The sequence below is a fragment of the Remersonia thermophila genome, chromosome 3 (genome assembly GCF_042764415.1).
Source record: "Remersonia thermophila strain ATCC 22073 chromosome 3, whole genome shotgun sequence".
Lineage (NCBI taxonomy): Eukaryota > Fungi > Ascomycota > Sordariomycetes > Sordariales > Chaetomiaceae > Remersonia > Remersonia thermophila.
This window is the reverse complement of record NC_092219.1, coordinates 1,139,864-1,157,500: the sequence shown is the minus strand read 5'-3', so window position 1 is coordinate 1,157,500 and position 17,637 is coordinate 1,139,864. Positions and strand designations below refer to the sequence as shown.

The following is a 17,637-nucleotide window of genomic DNA, read 5'->3' as shown; positions in this document are numbered from 1 at the left end:
GAGCCCGCCACTGGATTTCAGGGCCTGCGGCAGCCGCAGGTCCCCAACACAAGCCCGGGGCTTGATGGTTGAAATGACGCTCGAACAGGCATGCCCGCCAGAATACTGGCGGGCGCAATGTGCGTTCAAAGATTCGATGATTCACTGAATTCTGCAATTCACATTACTTATCGCATTTCGCTGCGTTCTTCATCGATGCCAGAACCAAGAGATCCGTTGTTGAAAGTTTTGACTTATTCAGTACAAAAGACTCAGAGAGGCCATGTGCTGCAAAGGGTTTTGGGTATTCCTCCGGCGGGCGCCCCCCGCGGTGGGAGGGCCAGGGACGCCCCGCGAGGGGGCGCCTCCCGCCGAAGCAACGGTAAAAGGTAGGGTTCACAATGGTTTGGTGAGTTGTGTAACTCTGTAATGATCCCTCCGCTGGTTCACCAACGGAGACCTTGTTACGACTTTTACTTCCTCTAAATGACCGAGTTTGGATAACTTTCCGGCCCTGAGTGGTCGTTGCCGACCTCTCTGGGCCAGTCCGAAAGCCTCACTGAGCCATTCAATCGGTAGTAGCGACGGGCGGTGTGTACAAAGGGCAGGGACGTAATCAACGCAAGCTGATGACTTGCGCTTACTAGGGATTCCTCGTTGAAGGGCAATAATTGCAATGCCCTATCCCCAGCACGACAGAGTTTAACAAGATTACCCGGGCCTTTCGGCCAAGGGAGTACTCGCTGGCTCTGTCAGTGTAGCGCGCGTGCGGCCCAGAACATCTAAGGGCATCACAGACCTGTTATTGCCTCAAACTTCCATCGGCTTGAGCCGATAGTCCCTCTAAGAAGCCAGCGTACTGCCAAAGCAATACGGGCTATTTAGCAGGTTAAGGTCTCGTTCGTTATCGCAATTAAGCAGACAAATCACTCCACCAACTAAGAACGGCCATGCACCACCACCCACGAAATCAAGAAAGAGCTCTCAATCTGTCAATCCTCATCGTGTCTGGACCTGGTGAGTTTCCCCGTGTTGAGTCAAATTAAGCCGCAGGCTCCACCCCTGGTGGTGCCCTTCCGTCAATTTCTTTAAGTTTCAGCCTTGCGACCATACTCCCCCAGGAGCCCAAACATTTTGATTTATCGTAAGGTGCCGAACGGGTCAAAAAATAACGCCGTCCGATCCCTAATCGGCATAGTTTATGGTTAAGACTACGACGGTATCTGATCGTCTTCGATCCCCTAACTTTCGTTCCTGATTAATGAAAACATCCTTGGCAAATGCTTTCGCAGTAGTTAGTCTTCAATAAATCCAAGAATTTCACCTCTGACAATTGAATACTGATGCCCCCGACTGTCCCTATTAATCATTACGGCGGTCCTAGAAACCAACAAAATAGAACCACACGTCCTATTCTATTATTCCATGCTAGAGTATTCGAGCATAGGCCTTCTTTAAGCGATCTAATTTGTTCAGAGTAAAAGTCCTGGTTCCCCAGCACACCCAGTGAAGGGCATGAGGTTCTCCAGAAGGAAAGACCCAGCCGAGCCAGTGCACGCGGTGAGGCGGACCGGCCGGCTAGGCCCAAGGTTCAACTACGAGCTTTTTAACCTCAACAACTTTAATATACGCTATTGGAGCTGGAATTACCGCGGCTGCTGGCACCAGACTTGCCCTCCAATTGTTCCTCGTTAAGGGATTTAAATTGTACTCATTCCAATTACAAGACCCGAAAGAGCCCTGTATCAGTATTTATTGTCACTACCTCCCCGTATCGGGATTGGGTAATTTGCGCGCCTGCTGCCTTCCTTGGATGTAGTAGCCGTTTCTCAGGCTCCTTCTCCGGGGTCGAGCCCTAACCCTCCGTTACCCGTTGTCACCACGGCTGGCCAAGACCCAGCCGTCGAAAGTTGATAGGGCAGAAATTTGAATGAACCATCGCCGGCGCAAGGCCGTGCGATTCGAGAAGTTATCATGAATCACCAGAGAGCCCCGAAGGGCATTGGTTTTTAATCTAATAAATACATCCCTTCCGAAGTCGGGATTTTTAGCATGTATTAGCTCTAGAATTACCACGGTTATCCATGTAGTAAGGTACTATCAAATAAACGATAACTGATTTAATGAGCCATTCGCAGTTTCGCTGTATAATTGCTTATACTTAGACATGCATGGCTTAATCTTTGAGACAAGCATATGACTACTGGCAGAATCAACCAGGTAACTATCGTGCGCCGGTTAAGGCCAACCGCCCTTTTCAGGGCGGAAGAGTTCACTCAAGTTACAGGGCTGGCGAGCGCTGAAGGCTCGCGTGGCCGCGCCGCTCGTCCGGCATTTGCGCCAGACTCGCGGCGTGCCACTTCCGCTTTCCCCTCCTGAAGTCCCCAGAGCGCTGTCGGCTGGCGAGGTCGGGGCACGGTTAGTGCCTCGAGATCGACGCCTAGGCGCCCAAGGAGGAGGCCCGACCGGGAGGTTCAGCGCTGTAAGCAGGCTTCCCCAACCGGTAGGTACCCCCGGTGGCTTGTTGTAAGGTTTGGCGAACCGCCAATCACCTACAGAGCCCACCCCTCGGCGCACATGGGGTATTCCCTTGCGCCTAAAGGAGTCTTCTCAGATGCCGAGCCCCCGGCGGCCCTCGTAAGGGCGGCAGGCGGCAGCGGTGCTGAGGTGGTGCTCGCCGCGATCGTTGGTACCCCGGCAGACCGTAGGGCACCACGCGAATGCGGCGACGTTTGAAACGGGACCAACAGCGGCCTTCGCAGGCTGCCGTGGAGAGGTGCCCAGGCTTGCCAGGCATCCCCCCCACAGGGCTGTCTTGTTTCCCTCTTTCTCGTATACCCACCGACCGGGGCGCAGTGGGGCCCACGTGCCGGCGGGCTCTGGGGTGAGAAACCCAATCCCGAAAAAATCATTTTGTATGGGATTTGCAAAAAATGGGCTCGCGAGCTCGCAACCGCACGGCCGGCTCGCAGCCGCCCGGGCTGCAGCGCCCAAGCCCCAGGAGGGCCGGGGCGGCCTTCGCCGCGCTCCTGCCCTCCCAGGCTTGCCTGCGCCGCCCTCCTCCTTCTCGTATACCCACCGACCAGGGCGCAGTGGCTCGCACGTTCCGATGGGCTCTGGGGCGAAAGGCCCGATCCCGAAATATTCGTTTTGTATGGGGTGCGCAAAAAATGGGCTCGCGAGCCCGCGGCCGGCGGCAGCGCGCGAGTCGCCGCCCGCGGGGGACCAGAGCTGCCTGCCCTGCCGGCCCCCGGGAGGCGTACCCTATACCTCCCGACCCGCGTACCCTAGACCCGGGCCCGTCAAACCCGACGAGGCCCTCCCAACCTGCGTACCCTATACCGCCCAGCCGGCGTACCCTAGACCTCTGCCGGTCCAATCCCGCCCGGGTCCCCTCCCAACCAGCGTACCCTATACCGCCCAGCCTACCAGTCCCCCTCCCGGCCTGCGCACCCTAGACCTCTGCCGGTCCAATCCCGCCCGGGTCCCCTCCCAACCAGCGTACCCTATACCGCCCAGCCTACCAGTCCCCCTCCCGGCCTGCGCACCCTAGACCTCTGCCGGTCCAATCCCGCCCGGGTCCCCTCCCAACCAGCGTACCCTATACCTCCCGACCCGCGTACCCTAGACCCGGGCCCGTCAAACCCGACGAGGGCCCTCCCAACCAGCGTACCCTATACCGCCCAGCCTACCAGTCCCCCTCCCGGCCTGCGCACCCTAGACCTCTGCTGGTCCAATCCCGCCCGGGTCCCCTCCCAACCAGCGTACCCTATACCGCCCAGCCTACCAGTCCCCCTCCCGGCCTGCGTACCCTGTGCCTCCCAACCTGCGTTGGCCGCAGCAGGCGGCTGTTGCGTGAGGCGCCTGCGCCTCAGATGGATGCCATGCACGATAAAACCAGCCCTTCGCCTCCCTGGGGAAACTTGTGGTGGCTATTGCATAAGAATTTCATTGTACGATACAGGCCGGAGCTACGGTGCCGACTAGCAAACAACAAAGCCCGCGGGGGGCTCGAAGACGGCCTTCGAAGAAGGAGCCCGCCAGAGGAGGCCCTCGCTGGGACCCCCGAACCGGGGGGCGGGGGGGGGGGGGGGGGGGCCGAAGCAGCTGCCTCTACGGCTTGGATGGGCGGTTCACCGCACGCACCCTCTCCCTCGCCTCCTTTCCGCCGGCCAAGGACCAGGCGATTTACAAGCGGCTGCCCGGCAGCGGCAGGCAGGCAGGCGGCGCAAAGCCGTTCCTGGAGGAGGCGCAAATCGCCGCGCTTCAAAAAAAGAAAAAAAAAAAAAGGAAAAAAAGAGGGAAAAAGCTCCCCCCGCCTAAGACGCTTTCAACCTGCCCGCGCCGCGTACCCTATGCCTACCCTATACCGCGCCCTGGGGCCCCCCCGGGCAGGGGGGTGGCTCTACGCCGGCCGCCCGCCGGCCGCCCAGCCAGGCTTGCGCCCCGGCCGGCTTAGAGGCGCAAAGATGCCTCTCCGGAGCAACCTCCCCTGTGCCTCCCAGCCTGCGTACCCTAGACCGCGCACAACCGGTCGCGCCCTAGACCCGGGCTTGCCCGCCCACCAGGTGGCCCCCAACCCGGGTACCCTACACCTGCCCACGGCAGCTCTCCAAGGTGGTCCCCTAGCCCGCGTGCCCCGGCGCCTCCCCAGGCTGCGTACCCTATACCCGGGCTCGTCAGCCCACCAAAGTCTCGGGCTCGCCCGCCCGCCATGTCCCCCTCCCAACCCGGGTACCCTATCCCCGGGCTCGTCAAGCCACAAGGTGGTCCCCTCCCAACCAACGTACCCTACACCTCGCTCGTTACAGCTGTTTAAAATGGAGGTTATAAGGGCCCTGTAGGGCAGGGGATTACCCCGGCTACAGGGCAGCTAATGCGTTCTAGGAATTCTTTTAAAGGAGTATACAACACTGTTCTGCTCGGACCCGACAGTTCCAGGGCCTGAAAGGCCTGTATTTTAGTAGATTACGCCTTGCGTTCAGTAGCCTAAGGGCCTAAAACCTTCTAATGTAGAGTAGTATTATACTATTTAGCCTAAACGCAGCTACTGTAGGAAAAGGAACCACCTTCTTGCCGTAAACCTACCGACCGGGGTATAGTAGGGCCTACGCGCCAACGGGCTGTAGGGTAAAAATCTAAATCCCGAAAAATTTATTTTATATAGCATTTGTAAAAAATAGGCTTGCGAGCTCGCAACGGCACAGCTGGCTCGCAGCTACGGCTGCCGGCCCGACCCAAAGCTACGTAAGGATAGGGTACTCGGCCTAGGGCACCTATACACGGGTAGGTTACCCTGCCTAAAGGGAATCTAAGTGCCTGCAGGCACTGGATTGCAATACACTACTGTAGCTACAGTAGACTGCAGCCTATGCAACGTACTAATAGCGCCCGGGCAGCTAGCCCTTTAATACTGCAGCAGCCGCAAGGCTGCTACAATGGCTCTGAGAGTACCGGAGGTATAGGGTACCCTGATTAGGTCCTTACAGTGTTGAACAGTGTAATTATAAAACAGTGCTGTATAGGCCCCAACACCCTGCAGCTACTATTGTTAGTACACTGTTTAATAACAGCTAAAACCTTTGCTTAAAGCTTACAGGAGGCTCGAAGACGCCCTTTGTTAGGACCTCTTATGCTTCTAGTATATACCTGTCAGAGACAGAGCTCTTAGGTAGGCATTACTAGCTAAAGTAAAGGAGAGTAAGAGTATAGACTACGCAGCCGTTACGTTATAAAGATAAGGTGGACTAGGGTAAGGACGGTTTAGCGCTGTCTTAAACTCTGCTCTTTCGTATCTATTATACTTCGCCTCTTCTTTTATCCTTTACTATCCAGCCTTCCTATAATACCTATCCGTAGCTCTATACTGCCCGTTCCCGCCTTGCCTTTTCAGCTCGCTTTCTACGCTCCTAATACAAATCTCAGCTTATCTCCCTGGGTCTATACCCCTTATTCCTCCAACAGAGAGAAGTACGCTTCCTACGCCTCCACTGCGTCTCTCGGTTCCCTCATTTCCCGTAATCCTGAGATTACAATCATTCCTTGGTGGCTGCTTTCCCCCGCGCTCTTAGCACGTACCGCAATTTCCCTATGAATCGATGCGCTCTTCCTACGCTGCTGGAGCGTGCCTTAGCTCTCCGATAGTCCGAGGTCTCGAGCACTCCAGGGTGGATACGTGCCATTTGTATCTCCCCCGCGTCCCTGACGCGCACCTCTGCTCCTTACCCATTCTGCAGTCGGCCCCACGTCCGATCTTGGACCCACTTTCCGTCCCGGGACCCACTTTCGGTCTTTCCGCCCCGACAAGGCCTTAGTTCTTTAACGGTCTCGATATCTCAAGCATTCGTCGGTGGGTGCGTGCCTTTCGCGTCTCCCCCGCATCTCTGACGGGTAGCTCTGCTCTTTTTGCATCACCCTGGAAACTGACGGGGCAGCCGCAGGGGAGGGCCCTGACTCGAGCCAATTGTCAGAGCCGGAGGGCCGAAAAGTGGGTCCCGGACCGGGAAAGTAGGCCCGGACTCGAAGAAGTAGGTCCAGGCTCAAAGAGTAGGGCCGGAAAGCGATAAAGGATAAGAGTGGGCCTCTAATCGATAAGAAAGGCCCAATCGATAAGGGGGCCCCTACACCAAAGAATAGGCCTAGGCCTAAGGGACCGTACCTTTCGGGAAGGAGCAGTGGGGGAGCTGAGCCTGTTGAGACTTCGGAACCCGGGGAAGAAGGGAGCTGAAGGACGTGGCGGAGGTGCAGGAGAGGCGCTTCCCTCTTCGGATAAGACTATGAGTACGGACCTTGCATAATAGGCTAAGGATAGTGTAATAGGACGCGGGGGTCGCGCGGGGGTCGCGCAGGGAAGGGGACCAAAGACGAGAAGATAAAAGGAGGGGAGTTGTATAACTATTGCATTAGAGGAGGACAGAGTTCAAGACACTACCTAACCCCCCCGTAACTATCTACCTGTAACCCTTGCGTGACGACTGCGCGTGCCTTTCTGTTGCTCTCCTTCACTTCGGCTAGTACACCCCCTATAAGAGCCCTGGCTCTAACAATTGCATTCGAGAGGAGCATACACAGGAGTTTAAGATACTACCTGACCCCCCCCTCCCCTTACCTTGGTCCCATCGCACCCACTGTGTAACGAATCCCTTGTCCATACTCTTCCTCTCCGGCACTTCGGCTATCTTCCCCCCCTAAGAGCCCCGGCTCAGACACGTTGAACCCTCTTCTCCAAAAGGGCACTGAACCGTTGGAGGCAAGAATGGCTTCCCGTCGCACTTTACGCTCCGCGCAATCACCTTGTCCAACCGACTCACACAACACGGGAGCATCTTCCTCCCCCGACCCGTTGCTACCTGCGCTCCCCCGAGAAGAGCTATCCGCCTCGGTCACGCAAGGCCGACAGCCGGACGAGAGCGCAGAGACTGCGCCCAACCCCCTCCGCAAGACACGCAGCGAGCAGCTTCGCCAGGAGCTGGCCCGGCCTGACGAAGAGATAGCCGAGGCTCTGTTCCAGCAGGAGTTACGCCGCAAAAAAGAACAGCTTGCGCAGCTTCGCCAGGAGCTGGCCCGGCCTGACGAAGAGATAGCCGAGGCTCTGCTCGAGCCGGAGTTACGCCGCAAACAAGAACAGCTTGCGCAGCTTCGACGTAGTTCCGCCGCTCGGCCAGAAGAAGGACCCTGAACCGCGGGCGCAGGTCACCGCCCCCGCACCCCCTCCAGCTCCCCCAACACATTCCTGCGGCGAGGCCGCTCCGCCTCTGACTGTCCCAACGTATTCGGGAGGGGACGTCGCCATGCTGGGAGTCTTCCTCTACGAGTGCGAGAGAATCTTCAATTCTGCAGAAGAACGTTACCGCTTGGACCGCAGTCGCATACAGTTCGGGGCCAGCTGTCTTACAGGGACCCTGAAGCTTAGATGGAGCCGACACTATCTAAGACGAACGCTATACCCTACGCTGGATGGACCTGTATTATCCTGGGAAGACTTTGTTCGCTTCCTCGAAGAGCGACTATGGGATTCTGATAGCGCTGCGCTTCCGCAACTCACCCAAAGGGAAGACGAGAAGGTCACCGAATTCATCGACCGCTACATTGCAGTCTACGCTAATTACTTCAACGCGATAACCGAAGCCGACTGTATCAGCAACCTGGTTTCCAAATTGCGCCCGGAAATCTCCCAGGCCATTATCAACAAAGGCGAACCCTTGCCTACAACGCTCCAAGGGCTGGAAACCTTGCTCAACGCATCGACAATGAGATCCACATTGGAATCTCGCGGTACAAAGGAAAGAACGGTGACGGCGCTGCCGTCACGCCCACTGTTCGGACCCCATTGGTCCCTTACCGGACCCGGGGCACCCTGAGATCCTGTTACGCATGCGGCCGTAAGGGGCACATCGCTCGCAAGTGTCCGAGTCGAGCCGTTTACGTACCCTCTATGAAATTCAGGGCCGGCTTCAAGAAGCGGAGGCCATTGATGCGGGATACCGCACCAGAAGCACCATAAGGAAGTAGTGTTCCAGAAAATGCCAAAATTGGTGTTGAATTCGATGATGATCAAGATGAGGAAGGGCCCTCTTGCGTAGGGCAGTCTGGAATATGTACAGGAAGTGTAGCCAAAGCTCCTTATCGGAAGGCTTATCCAAGAGATCAAAGCCACAAGGAAGTTCCTGCAGCCACATGCAGAGGCTGTGCGGCCGGAAGGGAGACCTTGCAGCCGCAAAGAGAGGCCCTGCAGCTACAGGTGGCTTTCCGGCCCTCAGACCGCCTTTCCTTCTCGCATCAGCTATGTACGACCGAGCACTTCGAGGCCGCGAGAGGTTATTTGGATCTGACCATCCAAGAACGCTTAAGGTGGTCAACAACTTGGGGAACCTCTATGAGGCGCAGGGCCAGCCTCATGACGCTAAGGCGCCAGGGCCGAAGGACCGGATGTGGGTCCAGGCCCGGGAGTGGGATCGGAGGTGGGACCGACTGCGGGCTTGATGCGCGGCAAGGCTGTTGGTAGGCACAGACTAGCCCGCGAGGGCCAAAGGCTGGAGGATAAAAGGGGAGGCAATAACTAAGCATCATATGCGAGAAGAGCATAGTTCCAGACACTATCTGACCCCCCCCCCCCCCCCTAACTTGGTCCCATCGCACCCACTGCATAACGACTCCGTAGTCCATACTCTTGCTCTCCTTCACTTCGGCTATCTTCCCCCTAGGAGCGCCGGCTCTGACATAAAGTTATCTATAACTGGGCAAACCATGGTGTTGCAGTAGCAGGTATATATGGTGCACTAGCTAAAGGCAGCATTAGCAGATCCGTTTTTGCTGTCATACATGGTTATGAGAAGCTGTGGAGAGACGAGCAAGCTGTCAGAGCCGGGGCTCTTGGGGGGGAGAATGGCTGAAGTGAAGGAGAACCAGAGTATAGACTACAGGATGGGCACGCAGTAGGTGTGATGGGACCAAGTTGGGGGCGGGGGGTGGGGGGGGGGGTCAAGTAGTATCTTGAACTCTGCTCCTCGAATACAATGCCTTCTGCTTCCTCCTTTTATTACGCTTGCAGCCGGCCTTCAGCCCTCGCGGACCAGTCTGTACCCACCAGCAGCTCCGCCTTGCTTCTCCGACTTGCCTCCTGCGCATCTAGCGCGTGCCTCGGTCCTCCTTCAGGTCCGAGGCCCCGAGATTGCAAGCATCCTCGGGTGGGTGCGCCCTGGCCCGCCTGTCCTCGGCGCAGCGGTTGCTCGGTCATTTCTATCCTTCTTCTCGCGATCTGATGTCGACTCTGGTCAGGGCCTTTCCCTGCGGCTGCTTCGTCTACGCCCGGGGCTGACCGTACATCCGGTCCTTCGGCCCTGTCAGTGATTTCCTTAAACGAACCCGGAAGTATGTATGCATATGATGGAATGAGAAAAGAAGAAAACCAAAAGAAATAAAGAATGCCTGTGTCCCTGGTCCAACAAGAATGCTTGTCAAAGCAAAGCTGCCTTTCGATTCGATAACTGCCCTCCTTGCTCGCCTCCGTTACAATATCCTTTCCGTTCATCAATACACGTGCCTATCCTGCCTTTCTCATTTACCCATTTTATCGCCTTCTTCCCAACTCTCGCAGCGTCTTTCCTTGGATCCTCACCAGCCGCCGGATGCTCGACAAGGATTTTCTTGCTTTGCGCTGCTTGCGCCGCATCCTATTGAACGCCATCTTCAAGTCACCAAGTGTCTTGTCCTGGACCCGAAGAACCTTAAGCACGTGCTTGAGATCCCCGGAACTTAAGTCGCCCGAGTTTGTGTCTAGTGTTGGTCGCGTTTTGGAATTGTCCATCACATTGGCCTCCGCATAGATTCCCTCCTCATGATGTTGATCCACGTCGTTGTCCATAACGCTGACGGGAGAGACTTCCTGGTTTCGGACAGAAGCCTCGTTATCGGAGGATTCAGGGGTAGCTGGGCCGTCGAAGCAGAGCGCCTGGGCAATCGCCATTTTCCGTTAGCCGCTGGGCCATGATCATCGTCTCAGGCATGTGCGACGACTAATGTATCCAATGATGAGGACGTACCGGAATCCTGCACTCCTCATCTTCAATGGAACCATCATCCGAGTCAGCGTCCGCGTCGTGCTCCTGGGTCATGATCATCAGCATCGTCTTGTTACCTTGTTTCCTTGTTATATCCCGACATGACGTACCGACACAATGCCATCGTTAACGCCATCAGCTACAACGGTACCCGAGACTGACATGGAGCGTTTGTGCTTTTTGGTTGCCATTGTCTTGGCGGGGATGGCGGCGGGAATGTCACCATCAGACGAGGCATCCGAAGACGAGTCGAACGATTCGGAGGAGTCCGACAGCATGGCCGCAAACTGCGCGGCTTCCCGACGCCGCTGTATGACCTCTTCGTCCGAGTAGGAGGGGTAGCGGATGGGAGAGCTGGTGAACATCAAAGTTGTCGGGTGTCGACGGTAAATGCCAGGCGCGTGGTGGTGTTGGCGAGAGTCAACCAGCCCCTTGCCTTCAGTGGTACGTGGCGTCGTACCCACCCGCGAAAGCGTCAGGCTGCGATGGCATGAGTGATTTGGATGCGACTAGGAGGCCTGTGTGGTGGACAATGGCCCGACGTGGGTGAGGGAACAAACAAGGACAACGGTTGATGGGCAAGCTTGGGCTGACACGGGGGGTCTTCAGCGGGAGGGAGGAACAGTGTTCAGAATGACGAGAAGCGGATTTGTGGCCCTGGTTTATGCTTCGGGTCGTCTGGGTCTGGGGGAGGGACCAAGCCGGTGTTGGCTGTCTTGTTACTCCATGAAGAACGAGGAAGGCAGAGGATTCATGGGGCTCGCCATCCTGGATCGAAGACGGCTTTTGTAGGAATCAGGACGGGGTGTTTGCAGACAAGCTTGCTTCTTTAACAAGCCAGAGTTGGAGCATCCTGGACGCCCGATGACAAACGAAGACAATCCGTCGTCAAACTTTCTTTGATTGCTCCTCATCCGTGGACGTCGGGATCTTGCAGATGGGTGGTCATCTCGCGTACCACGCGGGGCCAGCCCGCCAGCCAGCCATCATTCGATAGGCACACGCCCCTTGAGCAGCTGCTTGTGCTCAACATCGCAAACGGAACGCCCGAGGGCTTCTGGGTCCTGGGTAATATGCTTGCTGAGCCCCCATGAGTATAGACCTCTCCAATCTCCGCTGTGCCTTCCAATGGAGAATGCCTCACAATGAACAATGGAACTTTACGGAAATCTTCATGAGGAAACGCCTTGTTCATGTTGTCTGATTTGAGCGGGCCGCTCCGGGCCGCGTCCCGTTGGGATAGGAATGCGGCAACGTTCATCACGCTCACACCTTTCGAATAGACGGATCAGGTACAAAAACGATGGCGGTCAAGGAATCTGGGACAACGGCATGGGCGTGGACTGACCGGCACAGATTTGCCCTGTGTGCATCTTTCACATGGGGGACAAACGGAAATGGCCGACATCCCGACAGGACGGGTATCTGAAACTGGTCCGGAGATAATGTACATCGGCCACAGTCCTTGGAGACAAGCCGCCGACCATACTCGGCCAATCATGATGCTTCAAGAGCAGGAAGGTAAACGGATTCCAACCTCGCTCGCATGATCTTCTCCGCCGAGGACGGGTCCATGCGTTGCTCGACACCTGCCCGCATCATCTTGCCGACCAGGAACATAAGCTTCCCTTGTGGGTATGCCTTGGTCTTGCCCTGTTTGAACCGAAGGAACTCGGACAAGACCTTGTCCTCTCCCTGGATAACGCGGTCGGCAAGATCCGCGTATTCATCTTCTGATAACTCGTGGAACCACAAACCGTTTGACTCGATGGCCTGGGTCACGCCGCCTGATGGGATTTCGCAGCGGAAGACACCCCACAGCAGCTCCTTGGCTACCTTTGCCGTAATCTCCCTGCGATGGAGGTGGGCAAGAATGGCGGCGAGGTCGACAGAGGGAACGCGGCACTCGCCGTCCGGGGTCATGCCAAGGTCGGAAGAGAGCTCGGTGAGCTTTCCCAGCTCGTGCAGGCACCAGTTGGCGGCGAGCTGGGCGTGGCGTTGGTCAGAAGTTGGGCTGGCATCGTTGGCGAGATCGAGACGCTCCTCCAGGGCGTTGAGAACGTTGTAAAAGTACTGAACGCGAGCTCCATCGTCGAGCGTGAGAAGCGACATGGCATCTTTGGTGCTCAGGCCGTAAGAACTGATCAGGTCATCAATCTCCTGGTCTGGGAGAACTCCCATCGAGTCGGCCAAGCGGGTGACGAGGTCGTCGGCAATGACGAGGGGGCCGAGATCTGGGTCGGGCATGTAACGGTAGTCAACCTCGCCTTCTTTACCGCGCAGGCGGCGAGTCTCGGTGCTTCCGAGCGACCAGCCGCGAGTTTCACCCTCGACGATCCCACCAGCCTCGAGAATGGCGATCTGGCGATCGCGCTCGGCGATGATGGCATCCTCGACAGCCTTGAAGCTGCTCAGGTTCTTGATTTCGGTCCGGGTCCCCAGGGGACTCCCAGGAGAAACGGCATCGCCCGCTCGGCGAACCGACACGTTGACGTCGGCACGCAAGCCGCCCGCCTCCATGCCGGATACGCAGGCGTCGACCGCGGCGAGGAGCATTTGAACCTTGCGAACCAGAGCGGCGGCGGTAGCCGGATGGTGGATCTGGGGTTTCGTGATGATTTCGATGAGTGGGACGCCGACGCGGTTGAAGTCCAGCCAGTGGACGCTCCCGGCCATGGCGGTCGTCTTGGCCGTGTCCTGCTCGAGCTGAACGCGCTCGATCTCAATGTCGACGCGATCTCCATCGGCAGGGGCAATACCGTCGCGTGGATACAGGGAAACGCGGCCGTCGCGGGCAAAGGGGTGATAGTATTGTGTAATTTGGTATCCGGAAGGTTGATCCCAATGAAAGTAGTGCTTGCGGTCGAAGCGGCTGACGGCCCGAATGTCACAGCCCAGGGCGAGGGCCGCGCGGACGGCGGGAATCAGGGTTTCAGACTGGAAGAGCGGTTGGGAGCCGGGGACGGCAAGGTCGAAAAGCGCGACGTGACGGTTCGGGGAGTCCTGGAAGGAGGTGGCAGCCGGCGAGAAGAGCTTGTGCCTGGTGTTGAGCTGGGCATGGATTTCAATGCCGACCGTTAGCTCCCAGCCAGGCACTGTCTGGTTGTCGACATTCTTCTTCTTCTTGTTGCCCGAGGTCTTGAGGGCTTTGTTTTGATCTTTCAATTGCTTGCGGAAGGGCACCGCGGGGGCTGTTGGTGTTGTTGGTGTGGTTGGCTGCAGCCGAGCATCGGTCGCAAAGCCTCTGCTTGTCGTTGCCGTGCTAAATCGGGCATGGAGACAGCCGCGGCGTGTAATGCTGCCAGTCAGCAAGTACTTGCTGAGCTCGGCTGTCGAAACCCGGCTCATGGTGGTGTTGTTGAGGAGGGTGTTTCCACTACATTTCTGGCCGTTGCAGAAATCCCCGCCCAGTGATGTCAAGTTTGCGGCGGAGCGGCGAGGCGCCAAGGCACCGGACGGCCGCAGCGGGGCCTGAAGCTTACGTAATTACAGACTTACATAATCCAGTTCGCAAGCTTCACTTGACGGGGTAGAAATGAATAGTAGTTAGATGCCGGTGTTTTCAAAACTGTTTGTTTCTCCGTCTGTTCTGTACCGACACTTCCATGGCTGTTGTAGGGAGTTATGGTAGATGTGTTAAATATCGATATCACATAACTGGAGGTTCTGCAATCCTCCTTGCATCTGATCACCACCCCACTTTCGTTGTTGTATGAAGTGCTCGTGACCATCACCGCGCAATGCCATCTAAGAGCGGGCCGCGATCTTAGCTCGCAGGTCAGGGTCTGTACTCGAACAAGATGGCCAGTCCCATCCAGATCCGTGACTCCTGTTCAGCTTCAATGCAACGAGGCTCTCTTGACCCTGAGCCTCTCTCTGCTACTAATAGCGGTCCTATCATGAATCAGATCCTGTCATTGTGGAGCTTCAGTAATTAGACAGGATGTATTTGTGTTACTAAGTTCTCAATCATAGTCGCGGTGAGAGGGTGTCGCAAACGCCAACGTGCGGTCGGCCGCATTCCAGACCGTGTAGTAAGACCGCAGCCAAGGGGTACCCAAGATCCACGCAGGACGGCCGCGAATGGGCTCGCGAGCGACTCGTTCGGGATCGGTGTACACGCCCTGACAGTATCCGGGCCTGCCTGGGAACGGGCCGACGTTGACATATTCCTTTTTCACGGTTGCACGGGCATGCTGCGTGGCGTTACCGACCGTGAAGGTGATGTCGCGGGCGGCGCTGTCCAGATCAGCGCACGGTGCGCCCCACGAGCCGCGGTCATCGAGCGGCACGATGCTGGCCGACATGCGAGCGTACAGCTCCTGCGTTGTGTTGCGGTCCGGCGTGATGATCGTCGCGGTGCCCGTGTCGACAAGCGCCACTGCGTCGGTCGAGTTGGCTAATGTAAAGCCGCTGATCTCGGCCCCGATCACGTCTACGACCCATCGCTGACGCGATGACGACAACTCCCAATTGATAGGAATCTTGCGCAGCGTGCCGGGGATGTACTGGCTCGGGTCCGTCCCGCCCAGCGTGAGCACTCCTGCGCGGCCACCGTGCCCATTCGTTCCCTTCCCGTTTCCCTTCCCCTTCCCCATGCTGTTGCTTCCGTGGCCACGGCCGTCCGGAACGAAGGAGAAGCTGAACTCCGGGCTGGGCATCTGACCTGAATCTACCAGAATCCAGTAGATAGACTTGTAGTAGGTCTCGTTGGGCCGAAAGGGGTCCCAGACCATGTCCCCGATAGAACCGATGCCGAAGATGCCATCAGGGGCTTGCTCGCGCAGGCCGGATGAATAAGTATCGCAGACGAGAAACTCTGCGGCAGAGGCGGCGCGACCGGCCATGCTCACCGTGTCAGTCACGACAGTGCAGTTGGCGCCCTGCACCTCGTCCGATGACGTGGTGCCGCCGCCTTGAGAGCCGAAGGTCATTTGAAGCCGGTGGCCGGGCAGGAGAGAAGACGTTCCAGACTTGTTCTCGTCGTAGAGCGTGTGGTTGCCGCATGTAGTGCAGTTCTTGTGTCCGATCAACATCATGTTGGCGGCCGTATCGAAGATAACATTGCTGGTAACAAATGAGGTCAGCCTCACCATCTTCGAGAGTGGAATGCTGGTCCGACGGAGCAACGACTCACAACTTCTGAGGCGGGGTTCCGACAGTGATCTGTCCATACCACTGCAGCTCCGTATGCCCCCGTCTCCAAACGGACAGGTCGATGTTCAAGGGTCGGCCATGCCCTTGCTGCTTACCCAGGCCACGGCCGCGCGGGAGGGGAGCGAGTTGCTGACGAATGGGCTCCAACTCAGCGACTGGCTGAGGCCTGACCACTGCCATGGACAAGCCCACAAAGAGCGCAGGCCATGTTATCAACGCCCCCTTCATGCTGGGAGGTGATTTGTCTGTTGCAGAAAGGCTTGATGTAGAGGGCGGCCCGGTATTGCTGATGGGGGGATCCAAAAGACATCAACACTGGGAGAGTCGAGGAGAGGTTGGCTATGAATCTTCGTTCGACTGCTTTTTATGTCGACATCGGTAGGTAGGTAAAGCCACGTAATAGATGACTGTCCAGTGTTCAATTCCTTCGGCGTGGCTGGAGTGACTGCTTCCTGGCACTGGCACGTTGTTGAGAGACATCAGCCTCAGACTTCACAACCCCGGAGCCAAAATCGTGGTGGGGCAGAACAATGCTAGCAGTCCAGGACAATACCAGCAGTGGAAATCCAGCACCCACAGGGTCGAGTGACTCAAGCCACATTTTCGTCTGATCGACACTTGGACCAGCATGTCTTGGTGGGTGATGTGGGTGCGCAGATGGGTGCAGGAACAACTGCCCACGCAGAGATCAGCCAACGTACCGATTCCCGTGGACTCCGTCTTTTCTAACCACCTTTGTCAACATCGATCTTGTTTACGGTAATAATTAACCGTGCGGCGTGGCACCTGGCCGTCTTCATGCCAAGTCTCAACAACCATCACGGAGCCGTAGTTCCCTGTTTTGTTTCTCCTGTCATGTTGACAGCGTGCTTTCTTCTTGATTCGTCCTTTTTCATCTTTCATTTTCCTTTTATGACATGTCGAACGAACAGGTTGAGGTGTCGCCGACTGATGCGTAGTGCCAGAGCTTGGCGCTAAAGCGGCCGAGCTGGAGAAAGGTAATCACCTCTGGTCGATTTGGCGGTGTCAGAGACAATAAATAGTCTCTGCAAGCGCCTCTGCAAGCCCTGTCACCTACTAATATAGAGTACCCGCTGGTTTGGATGTGTAAAGTAGCGTGAATGGGGTCCCGGTCTCGCCAGCTTAACTTCTTCCCTAAAAAGCCGCAGTGATCCGTAGCCTTCCCTTGAAGCCCATCGTCCACGTTGTCGGAGCAGGCCAATATCCCATTGGGTAGCCGTGATGTTATCAGGTACCCAGCTACGGAGGCTACGAACCCCTTAATCTATGTCAGCAAGGGAGCTGTCCACAATAAACCCTCACAATGCCTCCGGGGTTGTGGCGTTGCCTCAGCGCATTCTCATTCAAAAGTACTCTCCTGTCATTAACCTTTTGTTGCTCTATTTCTCCTCGTCCTTCCCTCTGGATGGTCAAACCCTGCGCTTGACTGCGCACGTGTGGAATATCGGGAGAGAAACTCATGGCTCAACAGAGTCCTGTAACCCATCTAACCTTCTCTGATGGAGGCCCCCACGGAGATCGAGCCTACCAAGTGGGGGTCCCTGGGGTTTGTTTCACATTATCCTGAGGAGTGTGACTCCCGGGTAAAAAGAGCGAAGAAAATAACAGGCGTGCGTGCCCTGGAACATATTCTTGATGTAGAAGAAGGGGCGGGCTTCGTTGCGATTGATGGAGTCTGTGTCCTTCGCCCTGACCTTCGGGAATCAACTTCCTCCAGTCGAGTCCGAGCCTCGACGATCGCCTCCCGGATAAACCAAGTCAATACGAATGGGGCGTTCTATTTTGGGATAGTCAGGCAGGATTTCTCAACGCCCAACCTTCGGATCCTTGAGACCCCACAAAGGGTGCGTCGAAGAGCCAGGCTCCCGGGCCTCCTCAGAGATGGCTTCGGACCAGAGGAGATGTGACAAACTATTACGGA

At 56.7% G+C, this 17,637-nt stretch overlaps 4 protein-coding genes across 4 annotated transcripts, besides 3 other annotated features; 1 reads left to right on the top strand and 3 right to left on the bottom strand.

The window, feature by feature from the left end:
• Positions 1–822: 822 nt before the first annotated feature.
• Positions 823–960: a sequence feature (Protein overlapping with rRNA (VTJ83DRAFT_3135, KAL2268289.1) was converted to a misc_feature.).
• A 79-nt stretch (positions 961–1,039) lies between these two features.
• Positions 1,040–1,233: a sequence feature (Protein overlapping with rRNA (VTJ83DRAFT_3135, KAL2268289.1) was converted to a misc_feature.).
• Positions 1,234–1,303: 70 nt separating this feature from the next.
• Positions 1,304–1,349: a sequence feature (Protein overlapping with rRNA (VTJ83DRAFT_3135, KAL2268289.1) was converted to a misc_feature.).
• Positions 1,350–7,769: 6,420 nt separating this feature from the next.
• VTJ83DRAFT_3134 (uncharacterized protein) lies at positions 7,770–8,339 on the top strand (the record flags this gene model as incomplete). Its single annotated transcript, XM_071009482.1, has 1 exon — positions 7,770–8,339. One exon carries the CDS (start codon positions 7,770–7,772, stop codon positions 8,337–8,339), a length of 570 nt encoding a protein of 189 aa, XP_070867015.1.
• Positions 8,340–10,048: 1,709 nt separating this feature from the next.
• On the bottom strand, positions 10,049–10,903 carry VTJ83DRAFT_3133 (uncharacterized protein; the record flags this gene model as incomplete). The annotated part of the gene is made up of 3 exons (XM_071009481.1): positions 10,049–10,429; positions 10,521–10,583; positions 10,649–10,903. 3 exons carry the CDS (start codon positions 10,901–10,903, stop codon positions 10,049–10,051), a joined length of 699 nt encoding a protein of 232 aa, XP_070867014.1.
• Positions 10,904–12,035: 1,132 nt separating this feature from the next.
• On the bottom strand, positions 12,036–13,886 carry VTJ83DRAFT_3132 (uncharacterized protein; the record flags this gene model as incomplete). Its single annotated transcript, XM_071009480.1, has 1 exon — positions 12,036–13,886. One exon carries the CDS (start codon positions 13,884–13,886, stop codon positions 12,036–12,038), a length of 1,851 nt encoding a protein of 616 aa, XP_070867013.1.
• Positions 13,887–14,503: 617 nt separating this feature from the next.
• On the bottom strand, positions 14,504–15,712 carry VTJ83DRAFT_3131 (uncharacterized protein; the record flags this gene model as incomplete). The annotated part of the gene is made up of 2 exons (XM_071009479.1): positions 14,504–15,605; positions 15,678–15,712. The coding sequence occupies 2 exons, from the start codon at positions 15,710–15,712 to the stop codon at positions 14,504–14,506; spliced, it is 1,137 nt and encodes a 378-aa protein (XP_070867012.1).
• Between the last annotated feature and the right edge of the window lie 1,925 nt (positions 15,713–17,637).